Below are 23,452 nucleotides of genomic sequence, written 5' to 3'. Positions count from 1 at the left end.
GTTACTCGTTCACTCTGGTATTAATGGACACTTTACATTGAGGTGCTTTGATGACACGTTATTTTACATACTGTGCACGTTATTTGACTAGGATATCTATCACATTGGTAACTTCATCTAAACACATTTCTACCATCGAGGATCATACTTAGTTCATTTTATCTTGTTTTCAGGATTCCCCTGATGAAGGATTTAATATCCGAAATGCATTGGGAAAGAATGCGCACCCACATTTGTTGATTGGATGTATTCATGACATAAAATTGCATTGAATTGGAGGAATGACACATGTGAAATTAAACATGGAGAATTCTACAATGATTTTGGTTTAATTCTTGAATTCAATTTGGAATGATCGACTGAAGAAACTCATCTGTTTCACTTGAGGTTGTGCGCTGAGAGTTGGCATCTACCCTAGGTGCCACCAACCATTTAGTGATTTCCACACCTTCTTGTCGGGGGGTGATATCTCCGCAGCACACCACAGAATACTAACTTTGATACAACGAGGAGTGCGTGCCCCACACCTTCTACTTTTTCATTTTGTCCTTGGGACAAGCAGGCCCAACCCCTTGTAGCACAAACCCTTTGGCTGCCAGTTTGCGGTACCACATTAAGGATCAGGAAAGGCACTGCCTGCAGTTAAGTTAATATTTGTGTGCATATGTTAATGCTGTTCAAACTTGTATTTATGGTTCAATAATTGAGAGCCTTTATTATTAGGCTGAGCGCTCTCAGTAAATGTGAGTTCTGACTGCACTACTGACAGTGGTTCCAGTATAAAAATGTGGACACATGGTTTCAAAGTTTAGCAATTTGAGGCTATGCATAATGCTCCCAGAATGCTCTGATTAGATGCAAATATTTGCAGAAGCTTGAAAGCAAGATTAATGATTATTTGCTTTCACTATAAAATGTTCCTAAAAATGAAAGTAGGAAAAACATTTTTTTGCTAAACTACTGTAACATTTCAGGTACCATTTCTTTTGCAGCATAATTTAGTAAAATCTGTTGATGCATGGTAGGGTTTCCCCAAAATATTCATATTAGAAATTAAGTGTAACCAGTTTCAATACGATTTTGGGAAACAAAAATAAACAAGCAATGGCGAAGCCAGTATGTCTGAAATGGTGATCAGCTTTTTAGTTTTGGCAAGGAGTGACTTTTTTTGGCATGGTTTTTGTAAAACCTTATTGATGTGAGAGCTGCCAGATCCTCACCATTGTAACCAACATTTGCAAAAGCAAAAATTGTTTTCGGTCTCAAAAAAGCATGCACTGCCACATTAGTTACTGGCACTGAACAAAACTACTTTGTGTGCCGATATGCTCCTTGTGAAAGAGCAGAATGCTGTCACTCACCGTGAAGCCAGCCGATACAGAGAGAATTTTAATAAACACAAAAAGTCATGGTTAATGCAAGACCAAATTAGGGCCCCACTTTTTAAAGAAAGTCTCAAAAGTGCACCCTTAGTATATGTCCTTGTAGTAAGGGCAGCTATATGGCTTTCGTGAATTCTCAAGAATTTACAGGAGTCGGGCAAGAAATAGTACTCCTAGAAAATATTTTTGAACTGCATTTTAGCATGAGCAAATGTGCATGTGTAGATTTGCTTTTGCGATAACCTGAGAGTTTGCAAGTTTATTTTCCCTCCAACCACTTTATTCCCAACTCTGGAAGAAGGTTTACATCTGCCCTTGTCAGGAGTAAATTTCCAACATTTCTCAGTATTGGATAATATTAGAAAAGTTTTTGAAAACCCTTAAAACATGCAAGTTAGTAGGTTTGCATATACTCAAAAGGACACTCCAACCCTGGAACTATTGTTTACCACTACCTTCAGTCCCAGTATTTCGATCTGAGGAAACGTAGCAACATAAAGGGATTGCTAGTATTCAAACACTGCTATGGTAGGTGCCCTGGCATAATCAGAGAGGCTATTCTAGAGCTCCTATATAATGAGATTGCGGCCATAATTTTGCGCCGCACAACATGGCACCAAAGGGACAAGTGGATTTTGTTACAGGACAAGTAGATTTATGAAGCAACCTGTCCCATGGACAAGTAAATATTTTAATAAATTCCACACCCCTGAGTCGATCAGGGGCTGTCCCGAAAGATCGGGGCTGGGCAGAGGATTAAAAGGCCCAGGGTGGCCCTTTGTACCCCCAGGAGGCCTCTGATGGACAATGTTTAACTATCACTGCTGGGACCGACTCACGGTTCTAAGGGGCCAGTCAAACTATTAATGGACCGCAGGCCTTTGCCCCGTTTACAAAGCATCAGAGGGAAGGGCTCATTAGTTAATAGGACGACTGTGCCTCAATTCAATGTGCACGTTTCACTGTCATGTTGGAATAGTCGCACAATGTTTTAGAACCGAATGGAAGTAGAAAGCAAACAATACAAATATTAAAAAATGCAATTGGTCTTACCTTTCATTAAGTTAAAGCCATTTGCTTCGCTATACAATACCATTAGCAAAGCAAATGACTAACTCATTTAAAGGCGAGACCTATTGCATTTTCAATGCTTGTTATTATAGTGGAAGATGCTGTCTAACGTTTGTGGCTGCCAAATGCTTTGTTGCAGTAGTTCAAGTGAGAGATAAGGGCTTGAACAAAGTCCTTTCCAAAGAATTGAAGGGTGAAGTGTAGAATTTTAGTTAATGCGTGTACTGAGTCTGACACTTCCTACTTAACCCATCTACCTTAATATATAGTTAATCCAATGTGAAAAGACACAAAGTTAATTTGTTGTGCCAAATGCCGTGAACGGAAAAACGCTGCTAATTACATGAATTGAAGCATTCTACAGTTTGGAAAATGCACCTTGTTTTTATTCTTGTATATTTAAAAGCACACTCCCTGTTATTACTCATCATGTACATTTGTGCAATGCTGCCCAGCACACGGGGGCTTGTTTTATTCTATATTTACCACATTGTGGTATGTTCCAACCTTTTACGATTTTAACAAATCAAATAAAAGTATTTCTCTTTCTCGGGGATGCAGTATTTTCCCCAATCATTTCAACACATCAAACGAATTTGGGAAAATATCAGTGCAGTGGTATTCTAAGACCTATATGACCAGATTACCCACATGCTGGATTGGGTGAAATTAGAAAAAATAGGAGTAATGGGTCGTGAGGAAGGTAGTTAAATAACTTGTACTCCACCGAAATGTGCGTTCACCACATTTTTAGCAAATACCCAGTCTGAGACTCATCAATGGAAGGCTAAAGAACAATGGTCTCCTTGGTTGTTTGTCCAATTATTTTTTGTTCTGGGAGTTCAAAACTATTTTTATATATGAAATGTAGGGGTGTGTTGAGTGAGGTGGCGATTCTTAAGTGGGTTGATTAAATGGTGTAATTTTGTAATTACTGTTGTAAAGTTTGTAGAATTCTTGCATATTTAGGTATTTGTACCAAAAAGTACATATACAAGTGATTTACATGTGAATAACAAAAGCTGTTGGAAAATAAATCATGTTAAATAAAATATAAGTACTTTATTGGGTTTCTTCATATTTGATTAGCTCCATGTGTGAAGGTAGATGGGTTAAGCAGGAATTGTCATTTTTTTTATCCACTTTCCCAAACCTAAAATATTTTTGGGGGTACCCTTTTTTTGTGTACTCCAGTTGTGACCTCTTGGAGGCCTTTGTCCTTTACAGCTGAAGTGCTGGAGTAAAGTGAGTAGATTGAACCATGTGCTTTTCTTTGGATGTTGTCAATATGCTGTGTACAGTGTTGAAATAAGCTGAACTTGATGTGGTCTTCCCATGAACTGATTTTCCTTTGGTATAATCTAAATCTTTTAAGAAAATCTGCAGTGACTTGACCGCCACATACTCCACGCTGAAACGTCTGGTGACCCTGATGGGTGGTGAAGTGGGTAGAGAACGGCATAGTCTGGTTTATATTCTGCTTATTTATAACTATTCACTCCACTTTTTGGATTTGCAGATCTTGTACCTGTTGAGCCAGTTGCAACAAAAGGCACCACCGACGCCTGGTCCTTCATCAGCGGCCCTGTTGGAGAGGGAGAGCCAGTTGCAGGAGCGGCTAAAGCTGCAGGTGATTGGTGCTTGTGAATACTTCTCTGGCCTGTTGCAATTCCTTTTGGTCAAAGTTGTACAGTTTTGAAAAGAAGCCAATAATGTATGCGCAGCCCTTATTGTCCTACACATCCAGATTACTACGTTTCATACGTGTGCTTCTAGACCTGATGGGCTGTGCTAGTGATCCTCGCTACCTTGAGCCCTGTGAATAGTTGTTGCACTGGTCCTTTAACCCCCCCCCCCCCCCCCCCCCCACCCCCACCCCCCCCCCCCCCCCCCCCCCCCCCGGCCGCACCCCCTTAGACTAGTCTTGACCGGCATGCTTGCGATTGACAGGGGGATTCCTCTACACTAATCTCCTATCTTTCTCCCACCAGGAAGAGCAGCTTGACAAGATGAAGGATTTGTGCGAGACAAATCAGAAGCTCCTTGAAGAGAATGAGATGTACCGACAGGTAGGGTACCAGCTCCTTGCATCTCAGCCCTTTATGGCGCACTTCTTGGGCTCGTGAAATCGTTTGATGTTTGGCATTTAATGAAATGATTGTTCGTGAGAAGATAGATATTTTTTCGCAACAGAAACTCTGGTATCAATAGATCAGCGATGATTAAAATGCTTGCTTGTATTTACGGCAGGTGTACCTTCGAGTAGTGCATTCAGGGACTAGTCTAAGCCCCTTTGATGGAACATTGTCCCATGTCTGGATGGCAATACTAAACGCATGATCTAGCAGTCTGCTCATGGATAATTTATTTTACTTACTACGGAATTTGGGGTAGTGTAAAAAGGGACGTGCACCTTTTTGCATGGTTACCCCTACTTTTTTGCCAGATTCCTGATGCTAACTTGTCTGTGTGCTGGTGTCCTTCTAACCAGGCCCTAGCACCTGTTTATTCACAAAACTGTACCTTTGCACCCAGAAATGGCTCGTCCCTGGCCACAGATTAGCATCTTGGAAAAGGTACCAAGGGCACTGTGACCAGGGAAGGCCTCTGGGGGCTGCAGCACCCATTGTACTACCCTTAAAGACCCTGTACCTTAACACCCCTACACTGCCAGTGCAGGCTGCATGTTTTGGTGCAGAGAAGTGTAGTCGATATGTCACACATCCCTATGTGCCATGCCTACAACCAACTGTCTGGGGCCTAGGTAAGTCACCCCTCCAGCAAAGTGCACTAGCCCACAGGAGAGGGTACAGTTGCATGAACCCTGTACCCCTACGGTATCTAAGCCAAATCTTAGACCTTGTTAGTGCTTTGAAGACATTAAAAGTATATGGTCTGGAAGTTGGTAATTACGAACTCCCTAGCTCCAGAATGGCTTTACTGAATCCTCAGAAGTTTGACAGCAAACCTTTAAGCACAGTGTGGGTTGTAATGTAAAATGCACCCATAGGGAATCTTGCAGATGCCCCCTGAAAAATAACCCGCCTTGGTGTGGTTCCTGAATGGCTACCCACAATTTGCCTCCACCAGACCAGTTTCTAGACCCCTCGGTAGAGGGCCTCCGCTCTCTGGGTTCAGAAACAAAGCCCATCCTTGGCAGGTGTCATGCCTACCCCCAATGGGCTGGTCCACCAAGGGGAAGCTTCAAAGGCCTGCCCACTTTCTTAGCTGGCTCTGCCTTTTGCTGCCCCCTGCAAGTCACAAGTTCTGAACCCCACTTTGGGCAGGGAATCGACAGGAAAACCAAGTTAAGAGTTGTCCACCTTTGCCAACCTTAGCCCTCAGGTGGGGGAGGCGAGGTGAAACACACTTCTCAGTCATCTCAATCTTGAAGATGAGGGGACACAGCCAATCTGAGAGGGTGGTATAATAGGGGGGTGTACTCACCCCAAGGAAGGGACCCATTGGTCCCAACCTGCGCACACCTGTAATGCCCCTAAATTTAGTGTTTAGGGGCATCCCTGAAACTTTCCTCCTCAGACTTGAGAAGGACCGAAGAGCCATGCTGAGTAAGAAGACAACTGCTCTGGCCCCAGTCCTACCCGCTTGTCAACTTCAATCTGCTCCCGGTAAAACCCCAGCTTGTCCAGCAGTGATCCAGAACCCGGAGGACCTGTCCTGCATTAACCAAAAGACTGTCTCCTGTGAGCAGTGGATTTACTCAACCAAAGACTCAAAAAAAAAAACAGGCATCCAACACCACGAGGTCGCCTCCCTAGGGATCCTGACCTGCCTCGACCTTCTACCCGACTCATGCAACCTCAATCTGAAGGGTCCCCCACCACGATCAGAGCTGATAAGGAAACCAGAAGCCCAAAGACACCCCTGCACTAGACACCCCACGACCTTGGATGTCTGATCTGACCGTGTCCATACATCCCTCAGCTACCTAAATTACCTATTGGTGGTGGTCGCCTGCAGGAAATCCCATTGCCTGATTCTGCAGCCTTTCTTCCAAACCGGAGATCACCATTTAATAAAACAGGGTTCCCGACGTCATCTTGGCACCCTGCATCCAGCTGCTCCTGTTCGATTGTTGGCTCCCGCAGTGCTGATCTTAACGCCAGAAGCTTTGCTCCCACAACTGAGTGGCCTGTTTGTAAACAGCCACTAACAGATTGCCTCCTAGCAACACCATTGGCTAACATTGAACCCCCGCACCCGGCCCCCTTGCGCTGCTGGTGGTGCAACTAGTGTCTCCTTGAGCCTTGATGAACCTTGGCTCTAACCCCAGATACCCAACCTATAAGCAGTTTACTTATCTGCAAACTGATCACATTCTTTTTCTCCATAGGAACCCATGTGGTTTTTCTTGTATGAAGCAAAAGTAACTGTACTTTGAACAGTAAATTGCCTTAGTTACCTTTGTATTGTAGGACCCATGTTGTGATATCTAGGCATATCACCCTAAGTAGTCAATGTAACAAAAAAAATCCAAAGTATTCTGTACGGTTTTTAAAGAAAATGCAAACCTGTCACTAGTTCCATCCACAATTCCATTTCTCTCTAGTGCCTTGCATTTGAGTGTATTTTACCGATCTATGCCAAGCTCTACTCTGTTCAAGAAATAAAACAGAAGTATACTTTTTTTATACTTACCTAATAGGTCTGGATTCTATTTTGTAGTGCGTGCAAACAGTCCTGGATTGAGTGAATACAATTAATGCTGAACACCCCCTTCGTTAAGCCCAACTGCTCAACCACACTACCACAAAGAGCTGTTAGTGATTATCGAAGGTAGCCTCTGCTAAACCTCTGCGATCCTATGGACTCTGCATACCGTACTTTGCTATAGTATATACCGAGCCAGCTTTCTACAGTGTAGCATTTGCACTTTAATTTCACAAAATAGTATTGTAATTCGATGGCGTTTAATACTTATGTAGCTCCTCTAGTGTGATATTTTGCTAAATTCTTCAAGTGAGCATAGGTTAACATTGCAAAGAAGGAAAATTCCACAAAGCATACACTTTTGAAACTGAAAAGTATTTCTATATAAAAATGACTTGCTTGAATGAGTTTTGTGGTCTGAGTAAATAAATATACCAACAAACTATTTTTAATAATTGGTGTCCGATTTATTCATGGAGACGCGTCTTGTACACAGTGGCAATAAATGAATTAAAACAATCCTCAGATGAGCCTAACTGCTCGCCCCCACTACCCCAAAAAGGAGCATTAGTGTTGTCTATGTAGCCTCTGGACAACCTCTGCATAACCACTGGACTCACTGCACACTATACCCCTCTGTAGTATAGTATATGGTGAGCCAGTCACTAAGATTATTTCAAAATAATTTGCATTTTTAGAAAAATTGTTTCTTAATTACTTGCATATCCAAACAATGTACCTGTCCTAGATCGTATGGATTTTGTAAATATTTACACAAATACAGGGGAGAAACTAAGATTAAACCGTTTTTGTGGCTGTCTGCCAGCTTGCATCTGTGTCTTGCATTATGAAACATGTTTCTATTACACATTTAGCCTTTTACGTATGTTTTTCTTCCAGAAACTATCACTTTTGCAAGTGGCTAGTGGTAAAAAACTCTATGGCCTTCTTCAAAATTCCATCATGCGATCACGTCCTGAGTCCCCCGATTCACCTTTTGATTACATCCCTCCAAAGGTAAGGCATGAACTCTTTTCGGAGTTATAAAGCCTCTAAATTTGCATTTAATGATAGTTTATTAAGGCACTTGTTGGAAGGAGCATTATGAACATTAGTGATTTTCATTCTGTATTATGAACTCCTCCTTAGATTGCTATATCCTTCGGTAAGTGGAGAAGGTGGCTTTACAAAATCTGCCTACACATTGTAGTCCGCCACAGTCATTTAACATTTTAAGATATGTTCCTGTGAACAAGCCCTCCTTGCTCTTGTCTTGTGTCTCACAATCTCAAGAGTATTGCAAAACTTCTTTGAAAAGTGCAAAGGTGTGTGTGTGGTCGTGTGTGTCTCTCTCTCCTAGTAACAAAAGTTGGAATAAGGGATCTAGTAGCTCCCTACACATACTAAATGAAATGAAGATTCTCAAACTCTAAAGACATTGACTGATTTTTCCTGTCTTGTATTATTCACTGTATTTTTTCTAAAAACCTAGACTAAATAATATGGTGTTTCATGGTGACTATTAGATCTTACTCCAACTATTGTTACCTAGGATGGGGCATGCCTAACCCAGTTCTTCTTGATATGTATATAGTTTGCTTTCTCAACATTTGGTCACCCCTGGTAGTGAGTGACGTGGGTTTTTGTTACACTCCACTAGTATTACACTAGTGCAGCATCTACTGTCCTATAATTATCTTTATCCATACATGTTCTTGTGATAGTGCGGATATTCCTCCTAGAGGAACACCACTACCTCTCTACACACTCACATATATTCAGAGGCTTGCCCTTTTGACAATTATCCGGTAGTTGCATTTCCTAGTTGGAATTCATGTCTTCGAAGTCTTGCTGTGACTCTGAAGGGTTTGGGTTGCCTCAGCTAGAATGTGATTTGATTCAAGACTGGGACTCCACTTGCAGTGATGCAGATCTTTAAAAGGAATGATTAGACCTCTGCCAGGGAAACTTCAGCTACATTGAAGGATTTGGCATTTTACATTCATCCAACAAAACTGGTTTCAGAACGTCCTTTTCAGTCGCGCACAGTCCAAAGTTCACAGATGGGGAAAACCCACAATGGCCTTATATGGTTTAGTTCACTGGAGAGGAAAAACGCACAGAACTAGGAAGAAAATAGAAGGGCAGGGCAGTACAGATTTGCAAGGCAATGAAAATATCACTTTCAACACTCAATCAGTTCTTGCCAACTGTTTTTGGTCTAGAAAGAAGCATATTGATCTGGTTTCATCTGGCATCAAAGGTGGTCTGCATTTCCATGGAGCTGTATGAACGAACGTTTATCAGTTACTAGATCTATGCCGATGGAAGGGTGTTTGGCCAGAACATCTGGTCTGGTTTAGCAAAGGCTGTTCCATCTTCCATGACCATATATTCTAGCTCCGTAAACCAACTGAAGATGTTCCACCATTCAATAAAATACTAAACAAACCCCGGGTCTAGTCTAAGGGAGTGTACGATCCTATTTAGGAAGATAATGCCTCCTGGTACCACGTTTCATGAGTATGATAGTGGACTAACATTTAGAGAGGCTGCTGCAGATGTTTTTATTTTTATCTAACCTGTACCCCTGCTGGTCTAGCAGCCCATTGGCCCTCCCTGTGCAGTGGTCTCCATCTCCCCTTATCTTTAGTCTGTGGCATTAGTTTTTTTTTTTTTTTTTACATCAATAGACCTTGCCCGTGGCCATTTGGGACACACTGCTCATGGCTGAGCAAGTTGGTAGGTTCCTGAAGAGGCTGATGGCCGGTTTTGTTGTTCAGAGGGCCCCATATTGAAGCTGAAGAATTTGACAGCCAGACGGTCCCAGCATGCCCTCCCTCTCCCCACCCCCTCTTCTTGCTGTGGGGGTTGTCCTTTGTGGGTGGAATTGGTTCTGGACCAATGTGAACCACCCTTCGAACACGTACTGTTGCTGAGATTTCAAGTTAGATTTGTGGTTTGGACTTTAACCCTTAAGTCTCTTTCCCACTCTGTCACCTGCGTGACTTTCGTAGTTCCGCAAGTTTGAATTTTTCACCTGGGTATATATTCTTAGTAGTAAATGTTAAATCCTAGCGGTAAGTACATTATTTTTAACACCGCCTCAGTGTTATACTTTGTGCTATCTAGCCTTATCTTGTGGCAGGGTACTGTAGCCTAAAAGGAAGAGACTTTAAGCTGCACTTCCAGGGAGGCGAATGTGATGTCACCAGAGCCTCAAAGAATAGAAGAGGGGTGAACTGTATGTAAATCTTTGACTGATACCAATGCGGCGGAAATGTAGTTGCTGGCAGATATCTTATCCCTCAGAGTGTGGAAGAACGAAGGGAGCAGCACAGGCATACCCATCCCTTTCTGCAACTTTAGCCAAGGTTTGCTTTATCTTTGGCCCAGCAGGGCTCTGCTCTGGGCACAGTAATAGATTATCTTTTTGTGGTTGCCAGACCAACCTTCTCGCCAAGTAACCTGTTGTGGCTAGATTCCTTAAAGGCCAGCAGCATATGTTTCACTTCATTCCATTCTTCCTGCCTCAGTGGGACCTCAACTTGGTCCTCAACTTGCGTGCACCGTTTGAGCCTCTGCACAATTGTCCTCTTTGGCTTTTGACCATCAAAACTTCCTTTTAGTGACCAGAACACCATCCAGGAGGATCCATGAATTCCAGGCATTCTCTGTGCACCCTCCTTGTACCACCCCCTACCCGGGCAAGCTGGTCCTCTGGGCACGTGCGGCCTTCTTTCTGAAGGTTGTGACTCCCATGTAGGCCAGAACATTACACCACCTACCTTCTTTGCTTGGCGTTATCCCTCTAAAGAGGAGACACTGTCTGGACCCCAAAAGAGTTTTGTCGTTCTACATTGACTGCAAAAAAGAATTATCAGTGTATGATTAACTCTTTGTGGGCTATGTTGGAGCTAAAAAAAAGGCAGTGCAGAAACGAACCATCTGGAGATGTATTAGTCTATAAATTAAGACCTGCTATGCATTGGGCTTGCTGTTGTCACTCCACCAGAGCCAAGGTTGCGACCACAGCATTGGGGCATGGTGTCCCGATCCTGGACATGTCAGACCGCAACATGGACTTCACTACACATGTCTACCAAGCTCTGATGCCTGGACAGTCTGGTCTTGTCTGTTGTGATGGGCACTTTGCTCTTTCGGTCTTGCAGGACAATATCTAATTTAATTTGTTTTGCAGTCTTCTTTCCAGGAAGGTATTGCTTGGGTACCTATTCTAAGATCAGGGACCTGCAGCTAGAAGTCTCCATCATGAACAATGACTTACCTTCGGTAATGCCTTATCTGGTAGACTATCTAGCTGCAGATCCCTTATTGATTCTCCCAGCTCTGCGAACAGATTGTGGATTTAAGGGACACCCTTCTCATCGCCTAAGCTTTTCTCACCAGTGGTCAGTTCTCACCGTGGCTCTGCGATCCTGGTGTGGAAAGTCGCAGAAGTTACTGACTTCAGCTCTCCGAAGTGGTGCCTATTTAAGTACTGTGCATGTCTCTTCCTGTGGAGATGTGGAGTCGAATGACGCCACCTACTGGCGTACAGGGAGTACAGCTCAAAACTTTTGGATCCTGTCCGATCATATTCTACGGTCAGGAATTTGTGGCTAGATAAGGAGTTAACAAATGTAAGTTATTTGTTCTTCCAGATTAACTGGGAATAAAACAACCATTTTAACATCTGAAAGTTACCGGAGCTGGAGAATTAAAAATTCCTAAGGTCTTTAAAGAAACTTTTTATTGAATACTGAAGAGTATATACAGTATAACACAAGTTTCACATTGTATTGATAAGTTGCTGACATTGGTGAATTTCTACCAATAGGACACCAGCAGCCCCTCCCAAGGGCCCTCCCTCGTCCCCTCAAAAAAGCAGATCTCAGCCTGGTTTCTTACTGAGGATGGATGGGGTGCAGATTCTACCTAGAGCGTTGTTCCATCTCCCCCAAACAGTTGTCGCTTCCCAGGGGATAATGGTTACGGATGGTAATGGTAATGGGTCTGGTTATGTTGCTGCTTTTTTGGGTGCGTCTAGTACAGGGCCCGCTGGCATCCGCCTGGGCGGATCATCCGGCAATCCATCCTAAGCGATGGTTTGTCTTCTGGCATGTATACTCACTAGTTTATTGTGGTCAGTTGTGCCGCCCCTCTGTATATCTGGCAGAGCTATGCCACCCTCGTACCACCCACAGGTTCGTTTAAGTGCTCTAGGCTTGGAGACTGTCAGAATAATGTCATAATGTGGAGTGGTGTGGCTCACTGGTTAGAGGCAGCAGACCCGGGAGCAGAGGACGGCCCGGGACCAGGGTTCAATTCCCGATGCGGCAGGGTCGTGGACCAGGGTCAGCGGACTCGATAATTCTCACCTCGGTGCCTACTCTAACCAGGGATCACACTCTGCAACTCTGGGCATTAGCTTGCCTCATCTCCACAACGGCCCCCCACATATGCCAGGGATGCCTGGTTTCACCTTGGAGATACCCAGTAGGGACCATCTCACAGGGAAAGCCAGGACGGGTTCCCCAGCGGTCTACTGCGCAGAGATACTCCTTCGGGAGTCGATTCTAGCGCATTACAAACCCACAATTAATTAATGTGGAGGGAAACCAGCTTTTTGCATGGTTTATCCCACTTTTTGCATTAATTTGACTAATAGGCACTGTTTGATGCTTAAGCCACCTGAGCTGTGCTAATTCGGACTCCATGCATGTGCTTTGGTCCTCAAAACGGTAGACTGTTGATTGGCTTATACTATTTGGTATAGCTTAACTATTTTTTAAGTCCCTAATATAGAATACCTGAGGTAGTGCCTAGGGCCCGCGAGTTAGTGGCACTTGAGGACTGCAGAGCTAGCTGTGCCTCCACGAGTATGGCCAAGTAAAACGTGTCTCCGTGACTGCTACTGCAGGCTGCTAGAGCAGTTTAAACTGCTAACTACTTTGCCATTGAAAGCAACGGCAAAGCCCAAACCTCCCCTTTTAATGTGCAAGTCATCCCTGCAGCTGGCCTATTAGTCCAAAGGCAAGATGCAGCATATTAGAAAGAACAGTAAAAACTCACAATTGTACTTTGTACTGTAAGAGGCTGGTTGCTCCCTTGGCAAGTACAGGGTTAAAGGCTGACACTTCAGCACTGTTAATTTCTGTTTGGTTCGACTGAGATGGGTACTTCGTGATATCAAAATAATACATGCATTAAACCCTTTTTAATGATTAAATCAAATGTATTGTCCCTGATGAGCAAAGTTCAACTTTAGTAAGTGGCCATAGTGGTTGCTCAAGGTTTTCAGGGCAGCTTCCAATTGAACCCAGATTCTTTCCACATAGACTTTTGCTCTCCTGTGGCGATTTCAACAACTCCCATGGAAGGAACAATAGAGGCCTGCCACTGGTGGAGGATGCCATCACCTCCTGACAGCATGCCACGTGTGGCGTTGACTAAAGACGAGCTTCAAATTAGAAGCCGCCATTGGAGAGCAAGTGGTGCACACACATGGGTTGCTCTAATGTTTAGGTAGACAGTCTGGCAGCGTGGACAGAGGGCAAGCATTTGCCAAACAAGATTTTCTATGGGCGTGTAGCTACCAGGTAACCACACCTCTAGGTCAGGATACCAAGCTCCGTCCATCATTGGCAGGGTATGCCTAGGAATGGGTCCCTTGCCCACTTTGCCACTGGATTCAAGCTAGTCTGGCTAATGACTGCTGATTAGCCAGAAACCGGTCCCAGGATGCTTGTTTCCGGTCCAGGGAAGGCATGGCTTGGCAGTTCAGGCTGGACTGTTCCCATGAGGCACAGGGTCAGACTGATTTTCATATGGCCCTGTCTGAACTGGGGTGGTGGAGTGAGCTAAAGAATAATGATGGATTAAACCCAGATCAGTTGAGGGGTGGGGGAGGGGGGTGTGAGTGTATGATTTGCTCAAACGCTCCGCCCATCATCCCCTTTGGTACCACCTCCAGGCAGCATGCCACATGTGGAGTTGGCTCTAAAGGCGAGCTTCAAATTGGAAGCCGCCTTTGGAATGCAAGTGGTGCACACACTTGGATTGCTCTAATGTTTAGGTAGACCGTCTGGCAGCGGGGACAGAGGGCAAGCATTTGCCAAACAAGTTTTACTATGGGAGTGTAGCTCCCAGGTAGCCACACCTCTAGGTCGGGATACCAAGCTCCACACAGTGGTCCCGACATCTTTGGTGTGGTCCGAATAGAGCACTTTGTGATAGCTTGATGCCACACTTAACAAGAAGTTGCTATCTGGTGGGAGGGAACCAAGTAACTCATTGGCTAGTTACTGCAACCTCCCCTAAGAGCACTTTTTAGGCATAAAAGGGCACCCCTGGCATCCAGATTTCCAATAGCACTTGACTGGAAAAAGGGGCTGCCCTCTGACCCTGGAACCAGCAAAAATGATGCACAGAATTGGACTGCACCTGCTGCTTCTTGGACTAAGGAAGGAATGAACTGTGTGCTGTATCTTGCTTGTGGAGGACTTGTTCCTCCGAGCCCAACCAGAAGCAGAGACTCCTAGAGTCAGTTGGCTGACTTCCTGTTTGCAAGTCCGGGCCTCAAAAGCTGAAGAAGCCTGACTGGACCAGTTGGCAAAACAGATCACTGCTTCTTGTCGCTCTGCAGTCCCAGACCAGATGCTTAAAAACTACATCTGGGTTCGCTGGACACTGGAGTCAGAGTGCAGTTCGTTGGCAAGGTTATAGCCAAAAGGAAAAAGTAGTTTGTTGTGCCCAGTGACTAGTTGTCCAGTGGTGACCTGACTTTTGCTCGCCCATAGAGTATTTCGAGGGACCTTAACCACTGTGGCCAAAGTTGTTGCACCATGGTCTCATGAAGTCCCCCGTCGACTGCTCAGCATCTTCAGCAACCTTTATCCCTTCAGGACCACTTCAAGGAGGTCTATAGAAGGGACCCCCAGCACTGGAACTATACTAAAGACTGCATCTCTCGAGGTAATGGTTTCTTTGGACCTTGGTGGTCTATTTGACTATCTCCCTGTTGGAGTTGGGCACCTTTAGTAACCGCATTTCACTTTGACCCAAGTTTTATTGAGAACATGCCCAGTTTGTTACATTTGCCAATGCTTGTTTGCAGTTAAGTGAAAAGTCTTGATTTATTATTCCTTTTAGATATCCCTGGAAATCTTCGGTTGATTTTTTTTTTCCCCAAAAATTAATATAAGCAAATCTTTATAATTTGGTGTCTGATTTTTTGTGTCAAGTTTTTCCTCAATTGTTTTTGGTGCTTAAGTGCTGTACACTTGTTACTTTATGTAAGCCTGACTGTTCAGAGCAATAGCTACCCAGAGATTAGCTAAAGTTTAACGAACGGAACCTGACTGGTCTGAAGAGGGTTGATAGTGTATTACATTGAGGTCTCAATCACACCATATAATGCACTACATTTCCTCACACTGCTAGATTTTTCATTATATTGAGCCACTTTAGTGTTCATATTCTGCAATATATTTATATCTAATGTGTTGCAATACTGGTTTCAAGTGACTTCAGCATATTCTCTTGGTTGTGGAACTGTTCTGATCAGTTTCAGGATCCCTGATCGTTTAGTAATCCAGATGCCTTTGATCACGTTTAATCTTTCCCACACTATCGATAGTCTGTTAAGTGTGAAATCTTGGATTGAGGATTGACCATCATTAACAATTGGGTCCTAGGACATAGTCTCCATATGATATGTTTGTGGGCGTGGGAGCATCATCTCAAGGACTGAGCGTGATTAGTGTTTTGGCATTTAGTTAATCTGATACACTTCTACCCACAGCTTTCTTCCCTTAGAATAGTCCCCAGGTGTCGGGCTGGATTATCATGAGCAGTACCCCTGCACGCTGGTAGGTGGTGTCCGACAGCTCAGTGAATGCGTTGTCTGCGCGACATGTGCAGTGCCTACATTGGTGTCATCCAAGCGTGCTGACATTTATTTTATTTTCGTGCCATCAGCACAGATCCAGAAGAGCTACCCCAGTCACTTTTATCCCACTTTTTGTTTTACTTCTGTCTGATATATATTTTTTTAGCAGTCTTGCACCCAGAGTGCTAAGGATATCTCCTACGAAGCCAGTGGGTTTTACACCCTGTAGGGGCCTGTCACAGGCAACTGTCTGTGACCGACCCACACCCGGTTTGCCTCTGGTGCTGGAAGTCCTATCATGACTCAAACTGTCCTGACTCCTGCACCATTTATCAGAAGGAGATTTGGGAATGGGAGATTAAGCTCCTGAGACAAGACTGCACCGCTACAGGACCCGGTCACGTGGAACGTTCGATGCTGGCTGTCGTTCCCATCTGTCATTGACAAAGTAGTCATCCGGTAATACCCGCAAGCGCAAACAATCCAAGAAGTTAAAGTGCTCTTGGACTTTGCTGCAACATTCCAAGTAATTGTCTGAGGTGTTGAAGCAACGCTGTTAGCCAAGGTTCCGCACCTGCACCAGACTCGCTGAGCCAGAGTCCACTTTTTACTGGAGCCTGAGCGACCCCGCTCAACTTAAATAGTTTTGAGGCTAAATCAAAGTGGACATAGCCCCAAGGGAATCCCTCTCACCTGGTCCAGATTTCGAAGGAGACTGGAAAGATCTGCATCGCTTCTGGGCTGCAGTAACTATCAGGGAGAGGTGGCGATCAGACTCTGATCCACATCCGCCTTCTGAAGTGGAGGGAGATCTGCTTGGCATTGAAAGCTCTTCTGCCGTCCCACAAAGGGACGCTGGTCCAGATGTTGATGGCATCACTGCTGCCCTTGTGGTACTGCAACAAGCAGCCCAGAGTCAATCCGGTCTCTTCGCCTCTGGACATGGTTCGACAGTCGGGGCATTTTCCTATTCATGCAAACCAGGCAGGATCTCAACACCAGGGTGGTACAACTTGGTCGTTGATGTTTCGAGGACCACAAAAGGCGTCTGCATCCAGTGACTCATTCTTTCAGGACTGGGAAGAACCTTTACTTGATCTAATCACCATCATCAAATGTGTACTGTGGCTGCCTAAATCCATATCAGGGATATCTGTCACGCTGCTATGGGCTTCCTTACACAAGTTTGTCAAACACTACTGCCTGGACAGTCAGGTCAGTCATGATGGGCACTTCGCCTGTCCTTTCCTCCAGCACTTACTGGTCTGAGACAATTCTCAGACCTACCTCCAGGAAGGTATTGCTTTCGTTTTTATTTTACAGTAGATAATTCTAGCTGCAGATTCCTTTTCCAGGAACACATTTTTTACTTTTTACTCTATATTAGGAAGATTCATCACCTAGCCACTTGATTAAATCATGGTTTATTTGATCTATTTTGCCCATTAAGATCTCAGATCCTTGGTCTTACGGGAACATGCTTTGGCCTCCTCAGGATGCTCCGTAAGTTTCTTCCTTTGCTCTCAGAAGATCATAGGAAGATGACGGTGCAGGCCTTAATTGGCTCAAGATTGGACTATTCCAACGTCCTGTATCTTGGCCTGCCGGAATATCTTCTGCAACGACTGCAGGTGGTCCAGAACTCGGCCGCGCGGGCCATTTTTGGCCTGTATAGGCGAGCCAGAGTTTCAGGCCTTTTGCAGTTGCTCCACTGGCTGCCTATCCGAAAGCGAATCGTCTTTAAGGCCTTGACCTTGTCCCATAAGGCTCTCCACGCCTCGGGAGCTAAATATCTCCAAAGGAGGCTTGCCTTCTACCATCCGACCCGATTTTTGAGATCTGAATCATTGTTCCTTGCGGTGGTCCCTCGAGTAAAAAGGGCCCGCATTGGGGGCTGCTCTTTCAGGCTGTTGGCGCCACAGCTTTGGAATACGCTGCCTTTGCCACTACACAGCACCTCTAATTTGCTGACTTTTAGGAAGGGCCTCAAAACTTGGCTTTTCGCCCCTTAGTTCGCTCCTCTTTATTTTTGTTGGTCCCCCTTTCTTTACTGTGTTGTGTTACTCTGCCACTGGTTTTCAATAAAAGCGCCGGGACACTCTATGGAGTAAGCGTGCGCTATAAAAGACAAAATTAACAAATTATTTTTGCTTAACTTTAGAAGAATATTAGTGATTGTTATTTTTGCTTTCAGTTAAAATGCACATGTTTGATTGTATTACTCTTTTTTTTTTTTTTTTATCCGCCTTGTGAGTATGTTGTCATTTTCTACCACTTTATGGTTATGGAATTATTTAAACATTTGCTATGACAATTGTAAAATAATTTGAATTAATAAAATGAAGTTTTTTTTTAATTTAAGAGTACACGGAGTCTCTAATATCATGTTTGAGATCATGTCTTATGTTTGACTGATTGTTGCTTAGGGTTTTATTCTTCAATTAACACGTTGTTTACCTTCAGTAACGCCTTATTTAGTAGACACACTATCAAGCCTCCATTATTCGTCTTCTGCGAACCAGTTTTTATACAAAGGTCCTTGTAGGCCCTCATCTGCATATTGGTCAACCAGCCTTCTGACGTCTGCTTCTAGCGTAGAAATAGTCACGAAAAGAAACAGATGTAAGTGCTGGGGTGGTGCCTATATAGGTTCTGCACATGTCCAATCTAGCACGTACAATGCCTATTATTGCTGATGGGGAACCCTCCACCTACAAATGCACAAGGGTACTTCTCAAGATTATCTGAATCCAGTTTAACTCTTGGGGAATATTCCAAGGTAAGGAATCTGTGGCTAGTCTCTACCAGATAAGACATTACCCATGGTAAGTAACTTGTTAATTGTTGCAACTCTGGAATTAATCAGTTGTGGCATGCCAGTAGTCCATTCTAAACCAAGAACAAGTATTAGATACACCGGTTTCCTTACGAGTGCCTGCATTGTTTAGTTCTCATAGTATCTTTCGAATGGCCATTGTTTGTCACAGTGCTGTAGCGGCGTAGGTGTTTGAGTGGTGCAAAGTGCCACATCGATCTATTTCAGGGCCTGTAATCATGTTAAAATCATCTCCCCAGATAATCGATTGGGGTGGCAGTTGGGAGATGTTGTACTCTACAGAAAGTTGGTACAGTCCACTCTAGATGCTTTTATTTTATTCTAGTGGTATATTCATCAGTTTACCATTAGCAAGTATGTTTGTGCCCTTGGTATCGTTGAAGATTTGAAGACCGAACTAGAGCAATTTCCTAACGAGGATCGCTACCCCCTTGCATAGGAGAATGCTATTTAGTGCAAACAAGGGCGCTTTAGTTGCAGGTTGATTTGAGTTGCATATCTTGGAACAGGCAGATGTCTGTTGTGCTTCCTTATATATGCCAGCACATGTATGTTGGAGGTTAAGTCCACAGTTATTCATGTTGGATGAATGGACCACATGGTTTGGCTGGCACCCATCGATTTTCTTTAAGTGTACATGTCTGATGCACCCAGTAGTGTGTGCTGAAGGTGCTGGGTGGAAAGTGCCTTGTACAATGCCAATTACTTGATTTATTGTTATATATATATATATATATATATATATATATATATATATATATATATATATATACTAAACCCTCTGAGTAGTGAACTTTCACCCACTTTGACCCCCCCCCCCTTTCCCAAATATTACAAACAAAGCAGCTGCTGCCCCAATAAATATATTGCAGGAGATTCTTTGCTTCTGAGATGGTTTGTGAGATTGTAGTTGGGAGTCTAGCCAGCTACAAACTGTAGCCTCCCTCCTGCTGACTTAAGTTTGGCTCACCATGTCCTTCTGTTGGATAAATCTGCTATCACTAGCAAATGGAAGGAGACCACTCCTTCCACAGGGGCCTGTAGGGACGCCTAGGGATGTTTAGGTGGATGGAGACAAAGCAAAGCCTTACACAGAGGAAGCAAGCCCTCCAAAGCCAAAGACTGGGGTATCGTCCATGAAAGTGTAAAATTGTTACATGCTGACTAGTTGGTTTAAATAGTCCTTTTTTTCTTTCTGCTCTGGACTTAATGGACCCAACATTCCGCACTTTCAGGATTCCCACTGTTGAATTGATTATAACATGGTTGTATATTAAAGAAAGTTTGTGGGGGGGGGGGGGGGAATTAACCCCTCTTGCAGTTTGTTAGTTGCTCCTCCTTTTGTAATCCCCGGACTGCGTTGATCAGCTACAGATCATGCAGTAAATTAGACTAATCGCTAGTTCAGATTGCTGGTCATTTACGGAGTAGATCAGTAAACTTGTCCTCTTTTGGATACCTTGAACACCAACCAGGTAGCTTTTTTAAAGGATGTCTTTCAAATGAAAAATAACTGCTTTAGTTCCTCACTATCTGCATTGGAGGAGTTGATTAAGGGGAGAGTATTGGGGAATTTGTAGATATGGGGCCAGTATATATGACCCAGATGTTTCCTAGAAGTTTACTCCTAATACGAATTGTTGCTGCTTTTTTTTTATTAAGTATGGTATTGGTTTGGACTCTTAAGTAACGTTGGTGACACAGAACCACTGTAGAACTACATAAACACTAGTTACTGCACATTTGTGAGTTAAAACGCTTCGGGTGTACGCACAGAAGTATATTAACGTTTCATTTTCTTCAGCCTAAGGCACGCCGCCGTACAACAGCAAAAGCCCAGGCTTTAAATCCCCGTTTAAATCTTGAAGAAATCATTTCTGAGTCTGAGGAGTGTGGCGACGAAGTGAATTGTGATGAAGAAGAGGACAGCGAGTGGGCGCCTGTGAAAACCATAAAGGGCTACAGGAAAAGTACCATGGGGGTAAGAATACCTGTTTCACTTCTTTGCACGGTGGGATTTAAGATTCTTTTTTTTATACTTGGCAGATCTGAATGATACTTCTAAATGCAGATGCATCACCTTTTGAATTCTCCAGATGACTGCATAAATTAGTTGAGGTGCACATGTAGTCAAAATGGGATAAGACTTTTCCATCCTCTTAGTCTAGAAGGTGGCCAGTCAGCATTTAAGAGCTCATTCCTTCCACGGTATTCAATTCAGACTAGTTTTCGAGCTTTGATCCCATAGACCCTCAATTTTCTAAGCTACATTCGATTGCACACCTAACTGAGGTCTTATTGGAGGTGACTTCACAGTTTAGCACGATTGAGTCCCTCTATCATTCTTTCAGGGCCCCATGGATTTGTTGGCCATCCAATCTGCTTTCAGTGAGCAGCTTTGTTGTAGGATCAGAGCACCTCTGTTGCAGTCTCGTCCCTTGGCCTTACTTTTTCCCCTAAGTATTCACAACAGGGATTGGTGTCAGTACAACGCGTTCTTTTACGTCGCATTCCGTTACAACGCAGATTTTACAACGCAGGATCCATTACATCGGATGCCATTACAACGCATGGCATTACATAGCAGATGCTATTACAACGCATGGCATTACATCGTAAGTATAGGTAAGTATACCTTTTTAGGTTTCGACTTTTGGCGAGGGGCGAAACCCCTCCCAGTCGAAATCTTTTGTCTTCAGTAGTGAGGTTAGAACCGCCTCTGTTTCCAATTGGCTAGCTCCATAAATGGAGGCTAGCCATTGGAAGACAGAGGCTGTCTATCACGCTTTCTCAGAGAACGCGATTCGGGGGCGTTTCTCGGGCTTTTTTAAGCCCCGCCCCTTTGTCCCGGGCCGCGCTGCGATTGGCTGCCGGCCCGGGACACCCCCGTGACGTCATTCCCGGGCCGCGCTGCGATTGGCTGCCGGCCCGGGACACCCCCGTGACGTCAGCCAATCACAGCGCGGCCCGGGACCTGACTTGTTTCGGAAGCCGTGGTAGTTTTCTGCCCTCCCTCGTGCGTCGCTAATGTTGGAGCGTAGAAAGGAGCACAAGGGCTGAAGGCACCGTCACGAGTCCAGGAAGGAGGAGAGAGGCTGCTGCCAGCAGCATCCGAGCCCTGGGCAGGGGGAGGGGGAGGTGGGCTGAGCTGGACCACGGAGCAGGAGCCACCCTCATCAGTTTCTGCATCGTGCGTTGTGGTGCCCGGGAGGGGGCTGTCTCATTAACTTCGGCCCCCCCCTCCCCCCCCCCCCCCCCCCCCTCCTTTAATTAAGCAGCGGGCGGCACCGCTTCGCACGGGGTGTGGTTGCTTTTGGGGTTGGGGGCTGTGCCGAAGTCTCTGGCCCCCGCCCCTCCTGTGCACCTTGTTGTTGACTTGAACACTGGCTTTCTGTTTTATAGTGTAATTGTCTTTCGTTAGACATTCATATCCCGAGGGCTATAAATACATAGTTACACGCGGAACAAGCCTAATTAACAGTTGAGGAAGAAAAATAGCTCATTCACAACGCAAGCATAAGAAGGTGGAGGGAATCCAGAATTCAAAAATAAAAATAAATTTAGTGGCCACTATGTGATGCATGGGATGAGAACACAAAGGAGGGAAGTTTGAACAACGAAGAACTCTTAAATTACACGGTAATCGTACGTTTACGTGAAAAGTCCTTCTATCAACCGGGTGTAGTTAAATATATTTGGAAAACACAGGCCAAGGAGAGTTTTGATGACCCGATTTGGAAAGCAGACTGCCATAGGCCACCCTCTGCCATAACCTAGCAGGCGTCTTTACACGATCAATTATTCTGTCCCCATGGTGACAGCTGCAGTGCTTCGTTTGTGTTTAAAAAAATACATAAGCACGTTGAACTGAAGTTAGATCTTTTTATTGCATGTGTCAGAGAAATTTAATGTAGCGCAGCCATGTGTGCAGTAAAATGTTAGAACTGGAATGCAGGCTGTTAAGAACACTACCATGACGTAGTGCGGCTATCCAAAAGGAAATAATCCATTGTGAGTGTTTTAACAATCTAACTTTAACGGGTTTGGTAAGGCGAAGGGAGATTCGTGAAGTCCTGCAGTAAAACCGTGCAGAATGTGAAATATGTCCTACGGAGCTGTGAACTTTAATCCGTAATTAGGGGTGTGCAGTCTGGTGTATGCGCTGTGGTGAAAGATAAATAAGGACTTTGTTGCTGTAATTGGAGTCGTAGAGACCTCGCTGGCCTAGCGCATTTTTAAGTCAGTAAGTGTCATGACCTTTCGAGATGAGCTCAATAACATGAGTCTCATTTGGTTATTTGCAGGCGATGTGCATGGCAGCCACAACTAGACCGTAACGGAAACATGCGGTTTGAATTTTTTTTGTTTCTGTAGCCTGTGCAACCGGACATGTCCACGCAATTCTAAGAAAAAGATTATTGTGCGTGTGACGCAGACACCACAACGTGATCTCTTTTAAGATGGGGCTTTGGCTGCACGCTGGCCTGTTGAATGTTTCTTGCAGAGGGCAGTGTGGTACCTTTGTTTAGAGACGGAATTTCGCCGCAAGTTCAACTATTTATTAGTCGTCATTATACTCAATGTCGGCGTTATAGACCG

General features: G+C 44.3%; 1 protein-coding gene across 2 annotated transcripts in view; it reads left to right on the top strand.

The window, feature by feature from the left end:
- Window positions 1-23,452, top strand: part of KIF4A (kinesin family member 4A) — a 307,171-nt gene that overhangs the window by 217,567 nt on the left and 66,152 nt on the right. For both annotated transcript variants that reach the window (XM_086918309.1, XM_086918308.1), the window contains exons 25-28: window positions 3,973-4,083; window positions 4,445-4,522; window positions 8,025-8,141; window positions 20,658-20,834. In XM_086918309.1, the coding sequence (XP_086774435.1) occupies window positions 3,973-4,083; window positions 4,445-4,522; window positions 8,025-8,141; window positions 20,658-20,834 (483 nt within the window). The remainder of the gene's footprint in view (window positions 1-3,972; window positions 4,084-4,444; window positions 4,523-8,024; window positions 8,142-20,657; window positions 20,835-23,452) is intronic.

This window comes from Lissotriton vulgaris, chromosome 4_1, assembly GCF_964263255.1.
Source record: "Lissotriton vulgaris chromosome 4_1, aLisVul1.2, whole genome shotgun sequence".
NCBI classification, from domain to species: Eukaryota; Metazoa; Chordata; class Amphibia; order Caudata; family Salamandridae; genus Lissotriton; species Lissotriton vulgaris.
This window is presented reverse-complemented; position numbering and strand designations above follow the sequence as displayed.